Source organism: Hirundo rustica, chromosome 2 (assembly GCF_015227805.2).
Source record: "Hirundo rustica isolate bHirRus1 chromosome 2, bHirRus1.pri.v3, whole genome shotgun sequence".
NCBI lineage: Eukaryota > Metazoa > Chordata > Aves > Passeriformes > Hirundinidae > Hirundo > Hirundo rustica.
Window position 1 is genome coordinate 118652397 of NC_053451.1, and position 17096 is coordinate 118669492.

Sequence of the window (17096 nt, forward strand, 5' to 3'; positions counted from 1 at the left end):
CTCAGGGTCTGGGTCACAATGACTCACTGAAGCCCCCCGAGCTCTCCAGCATGACTCCTGTGCTGCTGCTGTGTCCTGAGGGAGCAACCTGAACTACCAGTTCAACCCTGGGCCCTGCCCCCTGCCCCATGTCCAGGACTCTGGCTGCAGACACGTGCCCCGCCGGCTCACAGTCCTCAGCCAGTATGCCCTGTGCCCATGCCAACCTCCTCCTGCCCCGCCAAGCCCCCAAGACCTTCAGCTTGCCCCTGGCATCTCCCTCTCCCATGGCATCTTCCCCTCTTCCTTGTGCTCAGGCTCTGGTTTGAAATGGTTTCCCACCAGGTGGGCCAGGTATGCTGGGCAGGGATGGGTCTGCTCACTCACATGTCTGCTCCCCACAGACACGCTGCTGGGGACGCAGATAGCCCAGCTGACTGGGAACGATGTGGACTCGGGCCCTGCGCTCTCCTACACGCTGCTGCTCGAGGGGGACGCAGCAGACACCTTCGGGGTGCTGCGCTACGGTGGCCACATCGCCCTGACAGGGCCACTGGACCATGAACAGCGCAGCCGCTACACCCTCACCTTGCGTGCCTCTGACACGCGCCATGAGACTGAGGCCAACCTCACCGTCCTTGTGGAGGATGTCAATGACAACGTGCCCACCTTCACCCAGGTTTTCTACCAGGTACATGCACCACGTGTGCCAGCCAGCAGGGGCCATCCCACACAGGCCCTCTGCAGCCTCTGCCGGGCCCTCCGGCCCTTACAAAGCAGTGGATGGGTCTGAGCCCCTTCTGGACCTGCGTTCTGACACACATCTATATCTTGGCATTCCTCATGCTGTCACTGTGGCATAGAAGGCGTTGAAACTAGGCAGGTCACCCAGGGACCAGCCCCTGCAAGGGGCACAGCTGGATGCAGAGGGTCCAGCAGAAATGGATGAGCACAGTGAGGAGGCCAGAGGAGGTGGGAAATGGGCCACAGCCCTGACAAATGTTTGTGGTAAGACCTGGGCAGGTCCCTGTTGAAAGCTGGTTTGGGCAGTGTGTGCTGCAGTGCTGGAGCCCGGGCAAGGGGCTGGGGAGCCCCAGGAACTCTTGAAGGGTCTAGGAGCACATACCCCTTGCCTGTGGTTTCTCTGGCCAGTGAGAGGCTGGATGACCTTGGCTGCCTGGCCAGCCCCAGACCCCCTCCCAGCAATGCTGGGGGCTCTGGGCCGTGGGGAACCAGATGCTGACTGGGGTTTCCTCCTCTTCCAGGTGCTGCTGCCAGAGCACACGCCTGCTGGCAGTGTCATCCTCACTGTGAGTGCAACCGACCCTGACTCAGGGAGCAATGGGGACATCACCTTCCACCTGGCTGTGCCCAGCCCTGATGTTGCCATCGACCCCAGCAATGGTGCGTGGTCTTGGTGCTCTGTGTGGCTCTCTCATGGGTCAATCTAAGGGTGCCTGCGGAGGGGAGCTCCCCTGTGCTGGCCCCGTTCAAACCCTCACAAGGTCACTTTCTGGTGTGGCTGGTGAGGCAGACACAGCAGAATGCTCCTCCAGCTGATACCCATCCCAGCTCCCACTGGTTCCCATGCTGACCCTGGCTTTGTGCTCCACAGGGACCCTCTTCACCACCCGGCAGGTGGAATTCAATGCCAGCCAGCCCACCCTGGACCTGGTGGTGGAGGCCCGTGACCACGGCTCTCCCAGCCTCTCGTCCTGGGCCACGGTGCAGCTCCAGGTTCTGGATGTTAATGACCACAGCCCCCGCTTCCAGGAGCCGTGCTACAACGCCAGCGTTCCCGAGGACCTGCGCCCAGGCACCACTGTGCTAACGCTGGAGGCGGGTGACGCCGACCTCTCCCGGGAGAACGCCGGCTTTGACTACACCATCGTCAGTGGGAACGGCGGCAACGCCTTCCAGGTGGAGAGCCGGGTCGCCCGGGCTGGGGGACAGCTCCGCACACAGGGAGCCCTGGTGCTCGTGGAATCTCTGGACTTCGAGGCCATACCAGTATACAACTTGACGGTGGCAGCCTCAGACCGGGGCCTGCCGCAGCGCAGCGCCACCGTGCCCGTGCTCATCACTGTGCAGGACGTCAATGACAACCCTCCCGTGTTCACCCGGGCCGAGTACCGTGCAGCGGTGAGCGAGGCTGCGCTGCCTGGCACCGAGCTGCTGCGCGTGGCGGCCCACGATGCCGACTCGGGGCCACGTGGCCGCGTTCACTACACCATCAGCTCGGGTGACCAGCACGGGCTATTCCAGCTTCATGAGAGCACGGGGGCCCTGAGCCTGGTGCGGCCACTGGATCGGGAGGCCCAGGCGCTGCACACACTGGTGGTGCGGGCCACGGACGTGCCGGGTGGGCACTTTGCGCTGGTCCCCGTTGCCATTGAGGTGAAGGACATCAACGACAATAAGCCATACTTCCCGGTGGAGGTGCTGAGCGCCAGCATCCGGGAGAACTTGCCCCCCGGCACGCTGGTCACCACGCTGCGTGCCGTCGATGCCGACACCGGCGCCTTCGGGGAGCTGCGGTACGTGGTCCTGGAGCAGTCAGTGGGGGACCCCACCATGGGGGACGGCCGGGATGCCTTTGCCGTCAATGGGAGCTCTGGGGAGCTGCGCTCCCGCCTCACCTTTGACTATGAGCGAGCCAAAGCCTTCCAGCTCCTGGTTCGGGCCACCGACGCCGGCAATGCCTCGGCCACTGTGACTGTGCGGGTGCTGGTGACAGGGGAAGACGAGTATGATCCCATCTTCCTGAGCCCCTCCTTCAACTTCGAGGTGCCTGAGGGTGCGCGCAAAGGGCAGACCATTGGGCGGGTGCTGGCCACGGATGAGGATGAGGGGGCTGATGGTGTTGTCCTGTACACCCTGGCAAAGCCCTCGCCATACTTTGCCATCAACCAGACGACAGGCTCCATCTACCTGCGTGTGGACAGCCAGCCCCAAGCCGGGGCTGGGCGTGCCAAGAGGGAGCCACGGGAGATGAGCCTGGAGGTGCAGGCACGTAGCCCCCTGCCCGCTTCTCGTGTGGCCTCTGCGCAGGTCACCATTGACGTCACACACACATCCTTTGGCCTGGCCCCTGACCTCAACCTACTGCTGGTGGCTGTGGCCGCCTCGCTGGGCGTTGTGGTGGTGCTGGCCGCCGTGGCCATCGTGCTGGCCCTGGTGCGCTCCCGGCAGCGCCGGGGACACAAGAAGGCAGAGGGGGAGGGGGCGCTGGCCCGCGCACAGAGCGGGTCCTTGCAGAAGCTGGGCTGTGAGGAGCCAGCGCTGCCCGGGGCTGAACACATCTACCACCAGGCACTGCCAGGGTATGGGACAGAGCCGGCGGGGCCCTACACGCGGGGCGGCTCGCTGGACCCCTCACATTCCAGCGGCCGTGGCTCTGCTGAAGCCGCTGAGGACGACGAGATACGGATGATCAATGAGTACCCACGTGTGGCCAGCATCACAGCCTCCATGCAGGAGCACATCGCTGCCCGCGGCCCTGACTCTGGCATCCAGCAGGATGCCGACCAGCTCTCTGACATCTCTTGTGAGCCAGCTGCGTTGGAGAGCGCCCAGTGGTTCAAGAGCAAGAAGGGCTCTGGGCTGCTGCTGCCGGGGCCACCCCTGCAGCTGTACCGTGAGGAGGGGGGTGGCAGCGCCTTCCTGGGTGTCCGCTGCGGCCTCAGCGTCTCCTCACAGCCCCAGGACTACGCCTTCCCAGAGGACGGCAAGCCTTCCGTGGAGGGCTCGCTCACCGCCATTGTGGCCAGCGATGAGGAGCTCCGCGGCAGCTACAACTGGGATTACTTGCTGAACTGGTGTCCCCAGTTCCAGCCGCTGGCCAGTGTCTTCACGGAGATCGCCCGCCTCAAGGATGAGAGTTCCCTGCGCAAGCCCTTCCCAGCCAAGCCCAAGGCAGAGCCCAAGCCCCGCATCGACCCCCCGCCCCTCATCACCTCGGTGGCCCATCCAGGTGCCAAGTCTGTGCCCCCCAAGCCACCGCCAGGCAGGACCTTCCCGCACCCATCCTCCCTGCGCCGCTCGCCCATCAGCCACGAGGGTTCCATTTCGTCCTCTGCCATGTCGCCCAGCTTCTCCCCATCGCTGTCCCCGCTGGCTGCCCGCTCCCCTGTGGTCTCGCCCTTCGGCATCTCCCAGGGGCCATCCGCCTCCACCATCAGCGCCGAGCACTCGCTGGAGCCCCCTGAGGAGGCCGAGCTCAGGATTTAGAGCTAGGCCCCTGGACTCCTCTGCCCCAGCCCACAGCCATGGGGCTGGAGCGGGGCCCAGCCCAGGGCTGCTAAAATGGGTGCTCATCCCGCTCCCGGCACTGTGCCTGGCCTGGGCCCCCAGGGACTGCGGGTGCCCTTGAGGGCTACGGCCCCTGTCCCTCCCCACAGCCTGGCAGACCCTGTGCTGGCCGGTGCCCTATGGACTGCTGACCCCAGTGCTGGCACCCCGGGGTGATGGTCCGCGTGCTGCTTGCAGTGGCTCAGATTGGTGCTGGGCAGGATAGTGTTTCATGGTACTTGGTGCTCTGGGAGTGGCTGGGAGCTGAGGGGTGCTGGGCCAGGGGCTGCAGGCCCAGGGGCTGCAGGCCCAGACCCTGCATTTCCCAGCCCCGGGGGCCATGCAGAAGCCTGGGTGCAGGAGGACCCCGAGCCTTCCCTAGGGACCCTAGGAGCTCCCAGGGCAGGGGGACGATGCCCCATGGCTGGGGGTGATGTCCCAGGGCAGGACACAATGCCCCAGGGCATAGATGCTGCCTGTAGGGGAATGAACCTGACTCCTGGCCGGGAGGGGACACTCACCGGGCTGGCTGCAGCAGAAGGCAGCAATGCCCACATCCTGCCGTCTGTCCGTGGCTGGGCGGGGATGGGAAAGCCTTTGAGGTCTCTCCGGCCCTTTCACTACCTGCTGCTGCAGGTGATGCATCCAGGGAATCTCCTGCCCAGAGCTTCAGGATGGTTCCTGTGGTCCTGGGAGGGAGGTGCCTGCCGTGCTCAGCATGGGAACCCCGTTGCTGGGACCAGGTACCTCTCTGGGCAGTGGTCCCAGGTAGGGACAGTGCCCAGACATGGGCAGCACAGTGGGGCTGGCAGGGCTGTGTAATTGCTGACAGGGACAGCCCAGCCTCAGCAGCAGTGGCGATGGCTGCTGCGACCCACACCCACCTCAGGCCCAGCAGGCAGCCTGCAGCTGCAGGGGCACAGGTGGGTACCCCAAAAAGCCACATCGCCCAGCATGTTCTCCTACAGCCACAGTGGGGATCTGCCTCCCCTGGGGCCCTGTCGCATGACCGCTCCCCAGGACCGTCTGGGCCACCTCCAGAACACGGTCAAGGTGCCAGAACCCCCTGCTTCTGGCCCCAGCCCCCTTGCAGGGCTGCTCTGCACCCCATTATGCATGTTGTGAGCCCCTGCAATGGGGCTGGTCCCCATCTCCTCCCGGCACTGTGCACAGCCAGTCACACGGGCAGCATCACACTCACAGCACACTTAGCCCCCTACGGAGCTCTGCCTGAGCCCAAGCTGCTCATAGGGAGCAGCTGTGCATCGCAGGCCCTGGGAGTGGGGCCTGGGGTTCTGCCCCTGCAGCCCAGGTGCTCCCAGAGGCGCCACGTTCCCACATGGCCACGGGTGCACAGTGAGGGCAGGAACAGCATGGGGTGCCCTACAGCAGCCCTGAATGCCCAGTCTGGTCATGAGTGTATTTGGGGGTCAGGGAGCACATCCCATGCCCGAGCAGAGCCGGGGGGAGGCTCCTTCCTATCACACTTTCTCCAGACCCAGGACATCTGCGGTGTGGCTGCAGCCCCAGCCCCAAAGGTGTTGTCACAGCAGACAAATGCATCACTTCTGCCCGTCCCCCGCCATTTCCCATGAAGAGCCATCTGTGGCTGCAGCTCCCTCTGTCATAGTCAGCCCCTCAATCCCTCTTGTGCCATCAGGTCTCTGCTCGTGCCAGTGGGTCCCAGGTGCTCTCCTGTGCACAGGGCAGTGACAGGGGACAGGGATCTGCGACAGTGACAGGGGCACCAAGGGGTCACTGGGCCGTGCCCACTCTGCTGGGGACCCACAGGGGCCTGAGGAGCCCTGGGAGGGGGAGGGAGTTCTGCCTTGGCACAGGGACAGCCCACAGAAGCTTTTGGGGTAGGCACCCCCATCCCCTCTCTGTCCTGCTCACAAGCACTGTGGGGACACTTTGTTCTCCCCAGGCCCTGTGGGGGCACTCTAGGGCTACCCGGTGCCCCCCAATCCCATGCTGGGGTGCCCCATGCCCCCTGGCCCTGTGCTGCCCGGGCTGCCCACACAGCCCAGCTCCACTGCACATCTGGGATGGGGACACAGATGGGTCACCCTGCATGCCACAGGAAGGGTCAGACACATACACCCTGCTTTGGGCTGGGGTCACTGAGCCCCCAGTTATTTATTTTTACACATTGTACTACAATTCCTGTTTTTACTCGTTTGTACTTTTTGTATTGTGTCTCGTGGAGCTGCATGTACCAGCGCTGCCCACGGCCGCGCAGGGGCCACCTGGTGCAGCCTGAACCCAAGTGCCAACGTCTCAAAAAATGCCTTAATAAACCACACGTTTGTACAGACACAGCCCTATCCCTGCTGACCTGGGCTCATGCCAGGCTGGCACCATGTTCCCATGGGACTGATGGGGAGGGGGGATACTGGGCCTGCACCATGGAGGGCTCTCGTGGGCCTGGCCAGGCTCTGGGACCCACATCCACAGCTGCGTCCTGCCAAGTCCTTTCCCTGAGAGGCCAGTGAAGCTGCAGCAGGACCATGGCCCTGGGGCTGTGCAGCAGTGAGCCTGAGTATGTTTCCATACAGGCTACGTGCAAACACAGCTGTGGAAGACATGTCTCCACATGTGCACACAGCTGGTCCCACATGCCACAGGCAACCCCATCCCATTGCGCTGCCCTCGCTCTGGGGAGGGCTGTGGGCAGGGCTGTGCAGAGACCCAGAGCTGCAGCAGCCACACCTGGACACACCATCTGCCCAGCAGGTGCCTCACATTCCCAGGATCCTCGCTGAGGACACCTGGACATACAGGTTTCCCAAGCCACGGCCTCATCACAGCCACCAGCACACACAGTTACGGAATTTGAGAACCAGGAGTGTCTGTGCAGCTGTTAGGTGTTGGATGTGGCCAGACCCACGCAGTGACCATCGCCCACTTACATGTGATCAGCCACTTCCGTCCTGACTTCCCTGCTTTACCGTTTTTTGTTGCTCCCCAAGCCGACTTGTTTACTCCCTGTCCTCAGCGCTCAGATTGCAACACCCCACAGCGAGTCCTGCACATCCCCAGCCTATTCTGCACAGCCCCTCAAGGCATACCCAACCCTGCTGGCAGCACTCCAGGACCAGGGGAGCAGCTCCTGTCCCCCCGCTCTGACAGGGCTCCTCACACTGCAGGAGTGCGGGAGTGTTTGGTTAGGCACAAGCCAGCACAGCCGGGGCAGAGAGGGCAAAAGGGCCACCCCCTTCCCTGATGGCGTTCCTAGGGTCCCGTCTGCTCCTTCATCCCCCAAGCTGACCCCTTACAGCTCCCTCCTGGGGTACAGTGGGACCAGCAGGCTGCCCTCAGTGCCACTGTCCTCCTCTGGTGTTCCTGGCCTCAGGAAGATCCAACTGGCCACAGCAGGGACTTGCTTTGCCCTGCCTGCAGGAGCAGCATGCGAGCATGCCCGGGCAAGAGGGGCTCCAGCCAGGGGACACCAAGGCTCCCTGACCTTCCAGGCACCAGACCAGCAGCAGATGCTCATTAACGTGATTAGCTTTGTCCAGCTACCTTAATCCCGGCTGTCCAGACAGATCCAGGATGTCATCCCCTGCAAATCCCATCCCACCTTAAGAGTCCATCCCCTAACTGGACATGGGGCGTGCAGCCCCGACAGCACCCCAGGCCCTTACTAGGGCCAGGGTGGCTGGTTCCCCTCTCTGTCTGTGGCTGGAGGAGGCCGGGGCTGCCAGGCCAGGGCAGCTGGTGGGGCTGGAGTGGGGCAGGGGGCAGGAACAGACACCTCTGGCATGGCTCCAGTGCGGGGGATGCGGCAACCAGGGACAGGCAGGTGGTTTTCCTATTGCCTGTCTCTTCCTCGCCAGGACCCTGCTCTGCAGAAGCAGAAAAACAGCTGGGAACTGCTGGAGCAGTGGAATGTGTGCTTGTCACCGAAGCTGCAGGAAAACAAAAAAAAAAAAACCTCTTCAACAACATTTTTAGTGTTAGAGAAACAATGCATCGCTTTATTATCGCCAGGATTTTCTTCTGGCCAGGATATGCAACAGAAATCGTTTCACCCACACACGTCCCAAGTTGTGCAGAGAAAATCATTCCATGACACATGATTTTTACTAGATTTTGCAAATATTTTATACAGTAAAAACACATAGCAATTCATTGGTTCAATATTCATTGATCCCAAGCTGTGCAGTTCTTGGTATTTGGTTTCTTATGCAAGGGGTGATGTCTGGAGTTGATGTTCGTTAATGGTTGTTACCTTTTGTGTGCCTTCTGCACTACTTCCAGCAGCCCGTCCTGCACGGGACCCCTAACACCCCTCCCGGTCCGGGACCCGACCAGGACCCCCCCGCCTCTGTCTCCTGCCCCCAGCAGTCTGGGACCACCAGCCCAGGACCCCCAGCCCTGCACAGAGTCCTGGTCCCGTCGCAGCCCGGGAGCCCGACATGAACTCTCGGCCAAATCCCCCGTCCGAGCCGCCCCGCCGGGAACATGTCCGCACCGCGCCGGGAGACGCCCGAGAGAGGGGCGGGACAGGGGGCGGGGGCGGCCAGGGCCGTGTCTGAGCCGCCTCTTCGGCCGCCGGCAAGCGGGGACTCCCCGGAGGAACCGTGCCCGCCGCCGAGCCCGGAGCCCGCCCCGTACCCGGAGCCCGCCCCGAGCCCGGAGCCCGCCGAGCCCGGAGCCCACCGAGCCGCTGCCGAGCCCGGAGCCCGCCCCGTGCCCCGAGCCCGCCCCGTGCCCCGAGCCCGCCCCGTACCCGGAGCCCGCCCCGTACCCGGAGCCCGCCCCGTACCCGGAGCCCGCCCCGTACCCGGAGCCCGCCCCGTACCCGGAGCCCGCCCCGTACCCGGAGCCCGCCCCGTGCCCCGAGCCCGCCCCGAGCCCCGAGCCCGCCCCGTACCCCGAGCCCGCCCCGTACCCCGAGCCCGCCCCGTGCCCCGAGCCCGCCCCGTACCCCGAGCCCGCCCCGCTGCCGCGCCCGCAGCTCCGGCCCCGCCCACCGCCTGACTGGCGGTCACGTGATGGCTGTTTTGGTGTCCCCACGTGGCGGGAGTCACGCGCCCGCACACGTGACCGGGCGGCGCGGCGGGATGGCGCGGGGGTAACGGGCACGGAGCGGGGCGCCCCGGCCCCGGGGACACGGGGACACTCCCCGGGGGGAGGGCGGGGGTGCTTTCCGGCCCCGGGGGCGATGGGGACCCTAGGGGTCCGGCGGTGCTCCCGGGTGACGGGGGCTCAGGGTGTCCGGTGGGGCTCCCAGATGGTGGTGGGAACGGGGAGCGGAGCCTCAGGCGGGGTTCCCCGGTGATGAGGGCTCGCGGGTGAGGTGGGGTTCCCCGGTGACAGGGTAACAGAGAGGCTCCCCGGTGGTGGGACTCGGAGAATTCAGGCGGGGCTCCCCCGACCGGGGGTAGGGGCTCCTCGCGCGGGTTCTCCCGTCCCGGGAGCTCGGGGCGTTCCGGCGGGGCTCCCTGGGGACGGGGGTTCGGGGGTCAGTCCCCGGTCAGTCCCGGTTTCCCACGGCTGTGCCAGTGCCTGTGCTCCCCTGAGCCCATTGCAGGTGTTGGGGGATCCCCGCCGTGCTGGCGCTGTGTGCGGCCGCCTGGAGCTGCGCCCCAGGGCTGGCGCTGGAGCGAGACCAGCCGTTCCGGTAGGTCCGGGGCGGTGTGCCGGGCCGGGCCAGGCTAGGGTGCCGGTGCCAGCCCCGCTCACCGCCCACCCTGCAGCGTGCCGCCCGGCTGGGCCCATGCTGGCCGTGTGGATCCTGGGCACCCAGTGCAGCTGACCTTCGCCCTGCGGCAGCGCGGCACTGTCCGCCTTGCCCGCCTCGTCGAAGCTGTCTCGGACCCTCGGTCCCCGCGATACGGTAACAGCCGCATCCCTGAGGCCCCATGACCCCCGGGGCCTGTGAGGGGATCTAACCACTCTGCGCCTCCCAGGGCAGTACCTATCCCTGGAGCAGGTGAGGGACTTGGTCCAGCCTTCCCCAGCCACACTGATGACAGTTCTGAAGTGGCTGCAAGGCCATGGTGTAGAGGACTGCCGGAGTGTCACCACCCTTGACTTTCTGGAATGTTCCCTGCCTGCAAGGTGAGCCCTAAGGGCTGGAGCCGCCTCTGGTGGCTCTGTGGTGGCTGTCCCTGTGTCTCACTGCTGTCCCATCCTATGGAGGCTGTTCTGTATCCTAGACCAGTCCTGGTCCTGAGTGGCTGTCCCTCTCTCCCAGCCCTGCCCTGTCCTTTGCTGGCTGTCCCTGTGTCCTAGTCCTGTCGCATCCCACAGTGGCTGTCCCTGTGTTGCAGCACGGCCGAGCGCCTGCTCCCTGGGGCTGAGTTTCACCGGTACGTGCAGGGCCAGCGCAGCCTGGTGCGCTCCCCACTGCCCTACACTGTCCCTGCAGAGCTCGCGGAGCACCTGGACTTCGGTACGTCCCATATGGGGGAGATGAGGCTGTGGACCTCAGGTGCAACTGCTTCTAGGGGGACAAACCTCCCTCCTGCAGATCCCTGTTACATGGGATCCAGTAACCATCCCACGAAAAGTGCAGGGGGTGCCAAGCTGGGGCCATGGCTCTGCTGTGGGAAGGCTGAGGAGGCTCTTCCCTCAGGGCTGCAGGGTTGGGCTCTCCAAGCTCTGCTGTTGGCCTGCTCATGTAGACATGGTGTTGGTGATGGAGAGCCCAAGGGCTCTGTCCTGCCGTCCCGGGGCTCTGCGCCCTGACAGCTTCTCCCATCCCGCTGGGCTCTGTTGCAGTGGGTGGGATGCACCGCTTCCCCACGGAGCACAAGGCAGTCAGCAGAGCCGGGGACAGGAAGGACCCACAGGTGGCAAGAGCGACGTTCCACCTGGGCGTGACACCGGCCATCCTGCGCCAGAGATACAACATGACAGGGGGGGACGTGGGACTCCTGTCCAACAACAGCCAGGCCTGTGCACAGGTAATAGCTGCCCGGGTCAGAGGCCCGTGTGCTGTGGCAGTCCTAGGGATTGGTGCTGTTCTGGGGATCTTGGGGACAGCTGGGTGTCCCTCGGTGGCTGCTGGGAGTGCCTGGTGTAGCACAGACCCGTGCTGGGCAATTTTCTAGGTTACGATCAAAATGCTAATCTTGTTTATTCAAGAGAAGACAGCCTGTCCCTCTGTGTCCCACAGTTCCTCGAGCAGTACTTCCACCAAGCTGACCTGGCTGAGTTCATGCAGCTCTTTGGCAGTGGCTTTGCCCACCGCACGCAGGTGGACCGGGTGGTGGGGCACCAGGGCCATGGCAAAGCCGGGCTGGAGGCCAGCCTGGACGTGGAGTACATCATGAGCACCGGCGCCAACGTCTCCACCTGGGTCTTCAGCAATGCAGGTACTGGGGGGAGCCCTGAGGGGAAAGGGCAGCACCCAGAGTGGAGAGGGGAGTGCCCGGAGCAGGGAAGGGAATACTTGGAGGTGTGAGGGGAGGGACTGGAACAGGAGAGGGGAGTGCTCAGAGGAGTGAGGGGAGAGCTTGCAGGGCAAAGCAGACAGGTGGCTGTAGAACAGCCCCAAGTGCTTTCCCAGCTGCTGTGAAGGGTGCACCCTGTGTGCTCCCCAAGTCAGAGGCAGCACCGAATTCCCAGCTCCTAGGGACATCACTCCTGGTTTGTGTAATGACTTTGAACTGTGTGAACCTTCAACTTCCAGAGTATCCACAGGCAGAGATTTCATTGCTGGCACCATGCGGAGCAGCTGCCCTGCTCATCTCCCATGAAGGAGGGCACAGCCCTCATCCCATGGGGTTTTCCAACCTTGCTGGAGCTGAGCTCCCACCCACGGGTCTCCCAGTGGAGCAGATGAGGGAGAGTGAGGGAATTTGGGAAAACATATTGCCAAACAGCCTGCACAAACACAAACAGGGCACAGTGCTAGGGGCAGTGTCCCTGTCCCAGACTGGGAACCGGCTGAGCAGGTGAGTGCTACAGGGACAGTGGCCCTGTCCCTGATGGTGACGGTGACAGTGACAGCAGCCCAGCGTTGTCCTTCCCTCCACCCCCACACAATTACTGGTGTGGGAAGGGTGCAGGGACAGTGACATGGGTGACCCAGAGTGAGCGGGGGTGGCTGGGACTCTGCTCCCCTCCCACTGGAGATGGCTGGAGGGTGGGGAGGGACCTGAGCAGGTGCAGGTGGAATGTGTGGAGGTGGCACATGCGCAGCTCTGCTGGGACCTGTTGTCAGAGGAGGAGCTGAGGCTGGGTCCACAGGTGCCCTCGTGGCTGCAGCGCAGGGGCAGAGTCTTGGAGAGGGGCGTGAGTGTAGCCCCCTGCCCTGGGTTAAGGATGACCCTCTTGCCAACCCCATGGGCTGAGCTGAAAGTTGGTGCCATGTAACATGAGAAGCCCCAGGATGACCTCACAGGCTCATCACAGCACATCCAGGCTGGATGTGCTGTGAGTCCATAGCCTACAGGAAGCAGCACCTGGGGCTGTACTACGTAGGAGGGTGCCGGTGCTGATGAGGCAGGACTTCTCGCCCTGTTCCCTGGTGTTGAAGGAGCTATCCCCCGTGTCCCTTCCCCAATGTCCTTGCAGGGCGCCACGAGAGCCAGGAGCCCTTCCTGGCCTGGCTGCTGCTGCTCAGCAACATGTCTGCACTGCCCTGGGTGCACTCGGTGAGCTACGGGGACGACGAGGACAGCCTGTCCTACGCCTACATGGAGCGCGTCAACACCGAATTCATGAAGGCGGCGGCCCGCGGCCTCACCATCCTGTTTGCCTCAGGTGCGGCCAGGGCCTGGCATGGTGGGGCCCGAGCAGGGCTGTGGAAGGGTGGCTGCGATGCCGTGGTCACCTGTCATCCGTTTGTGTGTTGGCAGGTGATGACGGTGCTGGGTGTCGGCGGGTGCGCAGTGGGAACCACACATTCCGGCCCAGCTTCCCAGCCTCCAGGTGGGTGAGAGAGGGAGCTGGGTGCGAGGGGTCAACACACAACTGCAGGGGCACTGCCGGCCCTGGCCCCGTTGGGGTCTGAGCCCCCGGGGGGTCACCTGAGGGTCCTCACCAGCACGTTTACAGACCCCTGAGCTGCGGTCTGTGCAGCTCCTGGGGTTTTTTTATTTTTTGGTGTGTGGGGCAAGGTTGTGGTAGCAGAGGGGGCTGTTGGTGGCTTCTGAGGCCCAGGCAGGTGTGTGCTCACCTGCAGTGTCCCCCTGTTTCCCCAGCCCCTACGTCACCACTGTGGGTGGCACGTCCTTCAAGAACCCCTTCCTGGTGACAGAGGAGGTGACGGATTACATCAGTGGGGGTGGCTTCAGCAACGTCTTCCCCATGCCTGAGTACCAGGTGAGGGACACCTGCAGTGCCAGGCTGGGGGCTGCAGACAGGGCTGCAGGGTTAGGGGGAACAATGGGCTTTGAGGGTGACCCTGGGCTGTGCCATCCCCAGGCTGATGCTGTTGGGCGTTTCCTGCATTCAGCCTCGAAGCTGCCACCCAGTTCCTACTACAACAAAAGCGGCCGCGCATACCCTGACCTGGCTGCGCTGTCTGACAACTACTGGGTGGTGACAAACCGCATCCCACTGCCCTGGGTATCAGGGACTTCGGTAAGGAGCTCATCCCTTGCTGCCCTCCAGGGTGGCGGGGGTCTTGGGCTGAGGGGTTGCACCTACGCAGGCATCCACACCGGTGGTGGCAGGCATGGTGGCACTGATCAATGACCGGCGCCTGCAACGGGGGCTGGCACCCCTTGGCTTTCTCAACCCTGCGCTCTACCAGCTGCAGAAGCAAGGGCTCGGTGATGCGTTCTACGATGTGAGTGGGGCAAGGAATGGGGGCTGGAGGGCTACTGGGGCCTGAGGGGACTTTATGTGTCCTGAAGTGTTGGGCTGAGGCCTAGGGTGGGCCTGTCCATGGGGCTGGGAAGGCCATGCGTGCTCCGAGGGCTGGGCTGGGGGCTGAGGGCGCTGTCCTGGGGCTCCTGCTCCCAGAGCTGTGCCTGGGGCAGGCCCAGCAGTATCTTGCTGAGGCATAGAAGAGTCCCTATGGCCTTTCCATGGGAGGGCTGTCTGGCATTCCCCATGACCTTTCCATGGGAGTGGTGTCTTGAGGGCTCCCTTATGGACTCCCGTAAGTTTTGTGGGGCAGGTCCCCTTGTGTGGCCGGGGCAGGGGCTTCCAGTGACCGCGAAGGTCTCAGGGTCCAGCTGGGCATGGTGTCCCACATCGCCAGTGTCCTGAGGGGACCCTGGGCAGTGGCGGCCTGTGCCATGGGGGCCATTTGGAGGTCCCCGTGTCAGATGTCTGGGGGCCCTTGTGCTCTGGGATTCATGTCTCAGGGATGCTGGGGGCAGCTGTCCCTGGTTCCAGGGGCTGCAGGCAGAGTCCCTGTGCCCACGGTATCCCTGTCCCCGGTGGTCCCTATGCCCCGGGCTGTGTGGGGCTCCTGTGCCCCAGGTCTCACTGTCCCGGGACTTGGGAAGGGATCCCGGAGGCCCCGTGCTGAGCCTGGTCCCCGCAGGTGATCCAGGGCTGCCACCTGTCCTGCTTGGACGGCACCGTGCAGGGCCAGGGCTTCTGCGCCACCCCTGCCTGGGACCCGGTCACCGGTTGGGGCACCCCCAACTTCCCGCGCCTGCTGCTGGCGCTAGGGCCGCGCTGACCAGGACAGCGGGACCGGACAGCGGGACCGGACAGCGGGACCGGACCCTGGGACGCCGCGGAGCTGGAGGCGGAGGCGGGGCCAATAAACACTCGAAGCCCCGCCCACTGCCTCTTCATGTGTCCGCGCCTCCGCCGGGGGGCGCGCGGGGCGATGCGCGGTGAGGGCGGGGCCAGCGGGGCGGGGGCCAATGGGCCGGCGAGAGGGGCGGGGCGGGGGCGCCGCGGGGCCAATAGAGCGGCTTGGCGCGCGCAGGCGCGGAGCGGCGGCTGGTGCCGGGGACCATGAGCGGCAGCGCCGATCCCGACCCCGCGCCCGCGGCCCCGGCGGCGCCGCCGGGACCCGCCGAGGGCAGCAAGCCCAGCCCGGCCGCTGTGGGCAGCGCCGGGCCCGGGGCCGCGCCAGCTGCGGGGGGCGGCGCGGCGCGGGCCACCGAGGGCTGCGCGGCTGGCGGGAGGGGGCCCGGTGAGTCGAGATGGGGGGCGGCGGGGGCCGGGCCCCGCGCACGGGCGTCCGGCGGGGCTCCCTGAGCTGCCCTGGCTGGGGGAACGGCGGCCGGTGCCTGCGGGGGTCCCGGGGTCCTGCCGAGCGTGCTGTCCCGCGTCGCCGGGGTCGGCGGGGCGCGGGCGTGCGGAGTCCCTGGCACTGATCGTGCTGTCCCGCAGTGCCGGTGTCCGCGGCCGTGGCCGCCCCCCCGGACGGGGCCATGTCCAACGGCGTGTACGTGCCGCCCGCGGCCAACGGCGATGTGAAGCCCGTGGTGTCCACCACGCCGCTCGTGGACTTCCTCATGCAGCTGGAGGACTACACGCCCACGGTACCGACACGCAGGGCGGCTCCTGTGGGACGGGACGGGACACGGGGAAGGTCCCGCGGTACTGGGATGCGGGGCGGCTCCTGTGCGATGGGATAGAGGATACGGAAACGCTCCCGCACGGCGGTGGAGCTGTTCCAACTCTTCCTTTCCCAGATCCCGGACGCCGTGACAGGGTATTACCTGAACCGGGCAGGGTTTGAGGCCTCGGACCCCCGCATGTGAGTGACTGCAGGGTGCGGGAGAGTCGCAGGAACCCCGTGGGGTTCCGGCGGAGGGTCCCGTGGACCCCTGTCGCCTCGCCGACGCGGTCTCTGTCCCGCAGAATCCGCCTGATCTCGCTGGCAGCGCAGAAGTTCATCTCAGACATTGCCAACGATGCGCTGCAGCACTGCAAAATGAAGGGCACGGCCTCGGGCAGCTCCCGCAGCAAGAGCAAGGTGAGGGCGCTAAGGGAAACGGGGAACCCTCCCTGGGGATGGGGCTGAGTCTGCAGGCACGGAGTGCAGAGGAACATGGGGTGCAGAAATCCCCAAACCTGCTGAGCTTATGGTGGGTCCCTGCAGGTGGGGAAGGACTGGTGGGGGACGCGAGGGGGGCACTGAGCTTGTGGACGCGCTTTGGTGCCCCCCACCCCAGCAGTGGCTGCAGCTATGGGCTTGGGGAGGAGCTGCAGTGGGGGGTCCTGGGGATCTGGGGTTCAGGGGCTCCGCAAGGCCAATGGGATTCGGTGCTAGGCGTCTGAGGATGTCTGAGGGCACAGAGCAACAGAATGTGGGGAGCTGGGAATGCCCTAATGCTGCCCAGGAGCTCCTCGGGGAGCAGGACACAGCAGCCCTTGCACCTTGGGGGGTCATATGCCCCCGGGCTGGCCCTGCTGTGACAGCCTGCCCTGTGTCCCCAGGACAAGAAGTACACGCTGACCATGGAGGACCTGACACCAGCGCTGGCCGAGTATGGCATCAATGTGAAGAAACCGCATTACTTCACATAGAGCACGGGGGAGCTTGGGCAGTTTGTAGGGGCCATGTTGGTGCCATTAAACACCTAGTAGTAGGGTTTTGTGGGAAGGCAGCCTTGCTCCTATGCCTGTGTCCACAAATGCTGGCCCTGGTCCTCCACATGCTCACCCCCATTTGCCGGTCACAGGGGGCTTGGTGCTCCCGACTCAGCTGGAGCAGAGTGGAGTTAGGGGGACAGGAACTATCCAGTGCTCTTCCTCCTTCTCCTTCCTTAAACTGCCTTCTGTCTCCCACAGGGAATACCCTGGGGGCTGCACAGGCAGCACTACAAATGGAGCCAGGGACAGAACCCTGTGCACACCCCTCCTGCACCGGGCACCTCCCGAGGGGACCCCATGCCCATCTACCTTTGTTGGGCATCAGAGTGTTGCTGTGGGTGGTGATTTGTGACCAA

The 17096-nt window shown here is 64.8% G+C and overlaps 3 protein-coding genes across 3 annotated transcripts in view; all 3 read left to right on the top strand.

Annotated features, from left to right (window-relative positions):
- Positions 1 to 4226, top strand: part of DCHS1 (dachsous cadherin-related 1) — a 41334-nt gene extending 37108 nt beyond the window's left edge. Inside the window, exons 19-21 of the mRNA XM_040056031.2 lie at positions 384 to 670; positions 1245 to 1383; positions 1595 to 4226. Of these exons, the coding sequence (XP_039911965.1) occupies positions 384 to 670; positions 1245 to 1383; positions 1595 to 4209 (3041 nt within the window). The 3' untranslated portion in view covers positions 4210 to 4226. The remainder of the gene's footprint in view (positions 1 to 383; positions 671 to 1244; positions 1384 to 1594) is intronic.
- A 5101-nt stretch (positions 4227 to 9327) lies between these two features.
- On the top strand, positions 9328 to 14968 carry TPP1 (tripeptidyl peptidase 1). Its single transcript, XM_040056885.2, has 13 exons — positions 9328 to 9349; positions 9809 to 9898; positions 9975 to 10114; positions 10188 to 10338; positions 10551 to 10672; positions 11002 to 11186; positions 11399 to 11597; positions 12802 to 12990; positions 13086 to 13158; positions 13431 to 13551; positions 13654 to 13812; positions 13883 to 14020; positions 14726 to 14968. Exons 1-13 carry the CDS (start codon positions 9339 to 9341, stop codon positions 14864 to 14866), a joined length of 1719 nt encoding a protein of 572 aa, XP_039912819.1. The 5' UTR covers positions 9328 to 9338; the 3' UTR covers positions 14867 to 14968.
- Positions 14969 to 15131: 163 nt separating this feature from the next.
- Positions 15132 to 16750, top strand: TAF10 (TATA-box binding protein associated factor 10). The gene is made up of 5 exons (XM_040054749.2): positions 15132 to 15331; positions 15532 to 15683; positions 15837 to 15901; positions 16006 to 16120; positions 16585 to 16750. Exons 1-5 carry the CDS (start codon positions 15151 to 15153, stop codon positions 16672 to 16674), a joined length of 603 nt encoding a protein of 200 aa, XP_039910683.1. The 5' UTR covers positions 15132 to 15150; the 3' UTR covers positions 16675 to 16750.
- The last annotated feature ends 346 nt before the right edge of the window (positions 16751 to 17096 follow it).

Excerpts from the sequence above, each read along its gene's own strand:
- TPP1 (XM_040056885.2), top strand. Across the intron at positions 10,115-10,187 it reads CCCTCGGTCCCCGCGATACG|GGCAGTACCTATCCCTGGAG; the intron begins GTAACAGCCGCA and ends TGCGCCTCCCAG. Across the intron at positions 10,339-10,550 it reads GAATGTTCCCTGCCTGCAAG|CACGGCCGAGCGCCTGCTCC; the intron begins GTGAGCCCTAAG and ends CCTGTGTTGCAG.
- TAF10 (XM_040054749.2), top strand. The coding sequence starts at position 15,151 with ATGAGCGGCAGCGCCGATCCCGACCCCGCGCCCGCGGCCCCGGCGGCG. Across the intron at positions 15,332-15,531 it reads GGCTGGCGGGAGGGGGCCCG|TGCCGGTGTCCGCGGCCGTG; the intron begins GTGAGTCGAGAT and ends GCTGTCCCGCAG. Across the intron at positions 16,121-16,584 it reads GCTCCCGCAGCAAGAGCAAG|GACAAGAAGTACACGCTGAC; the intron begins GTGAGGGCGCTA and ends CTGTGTCCCCAG.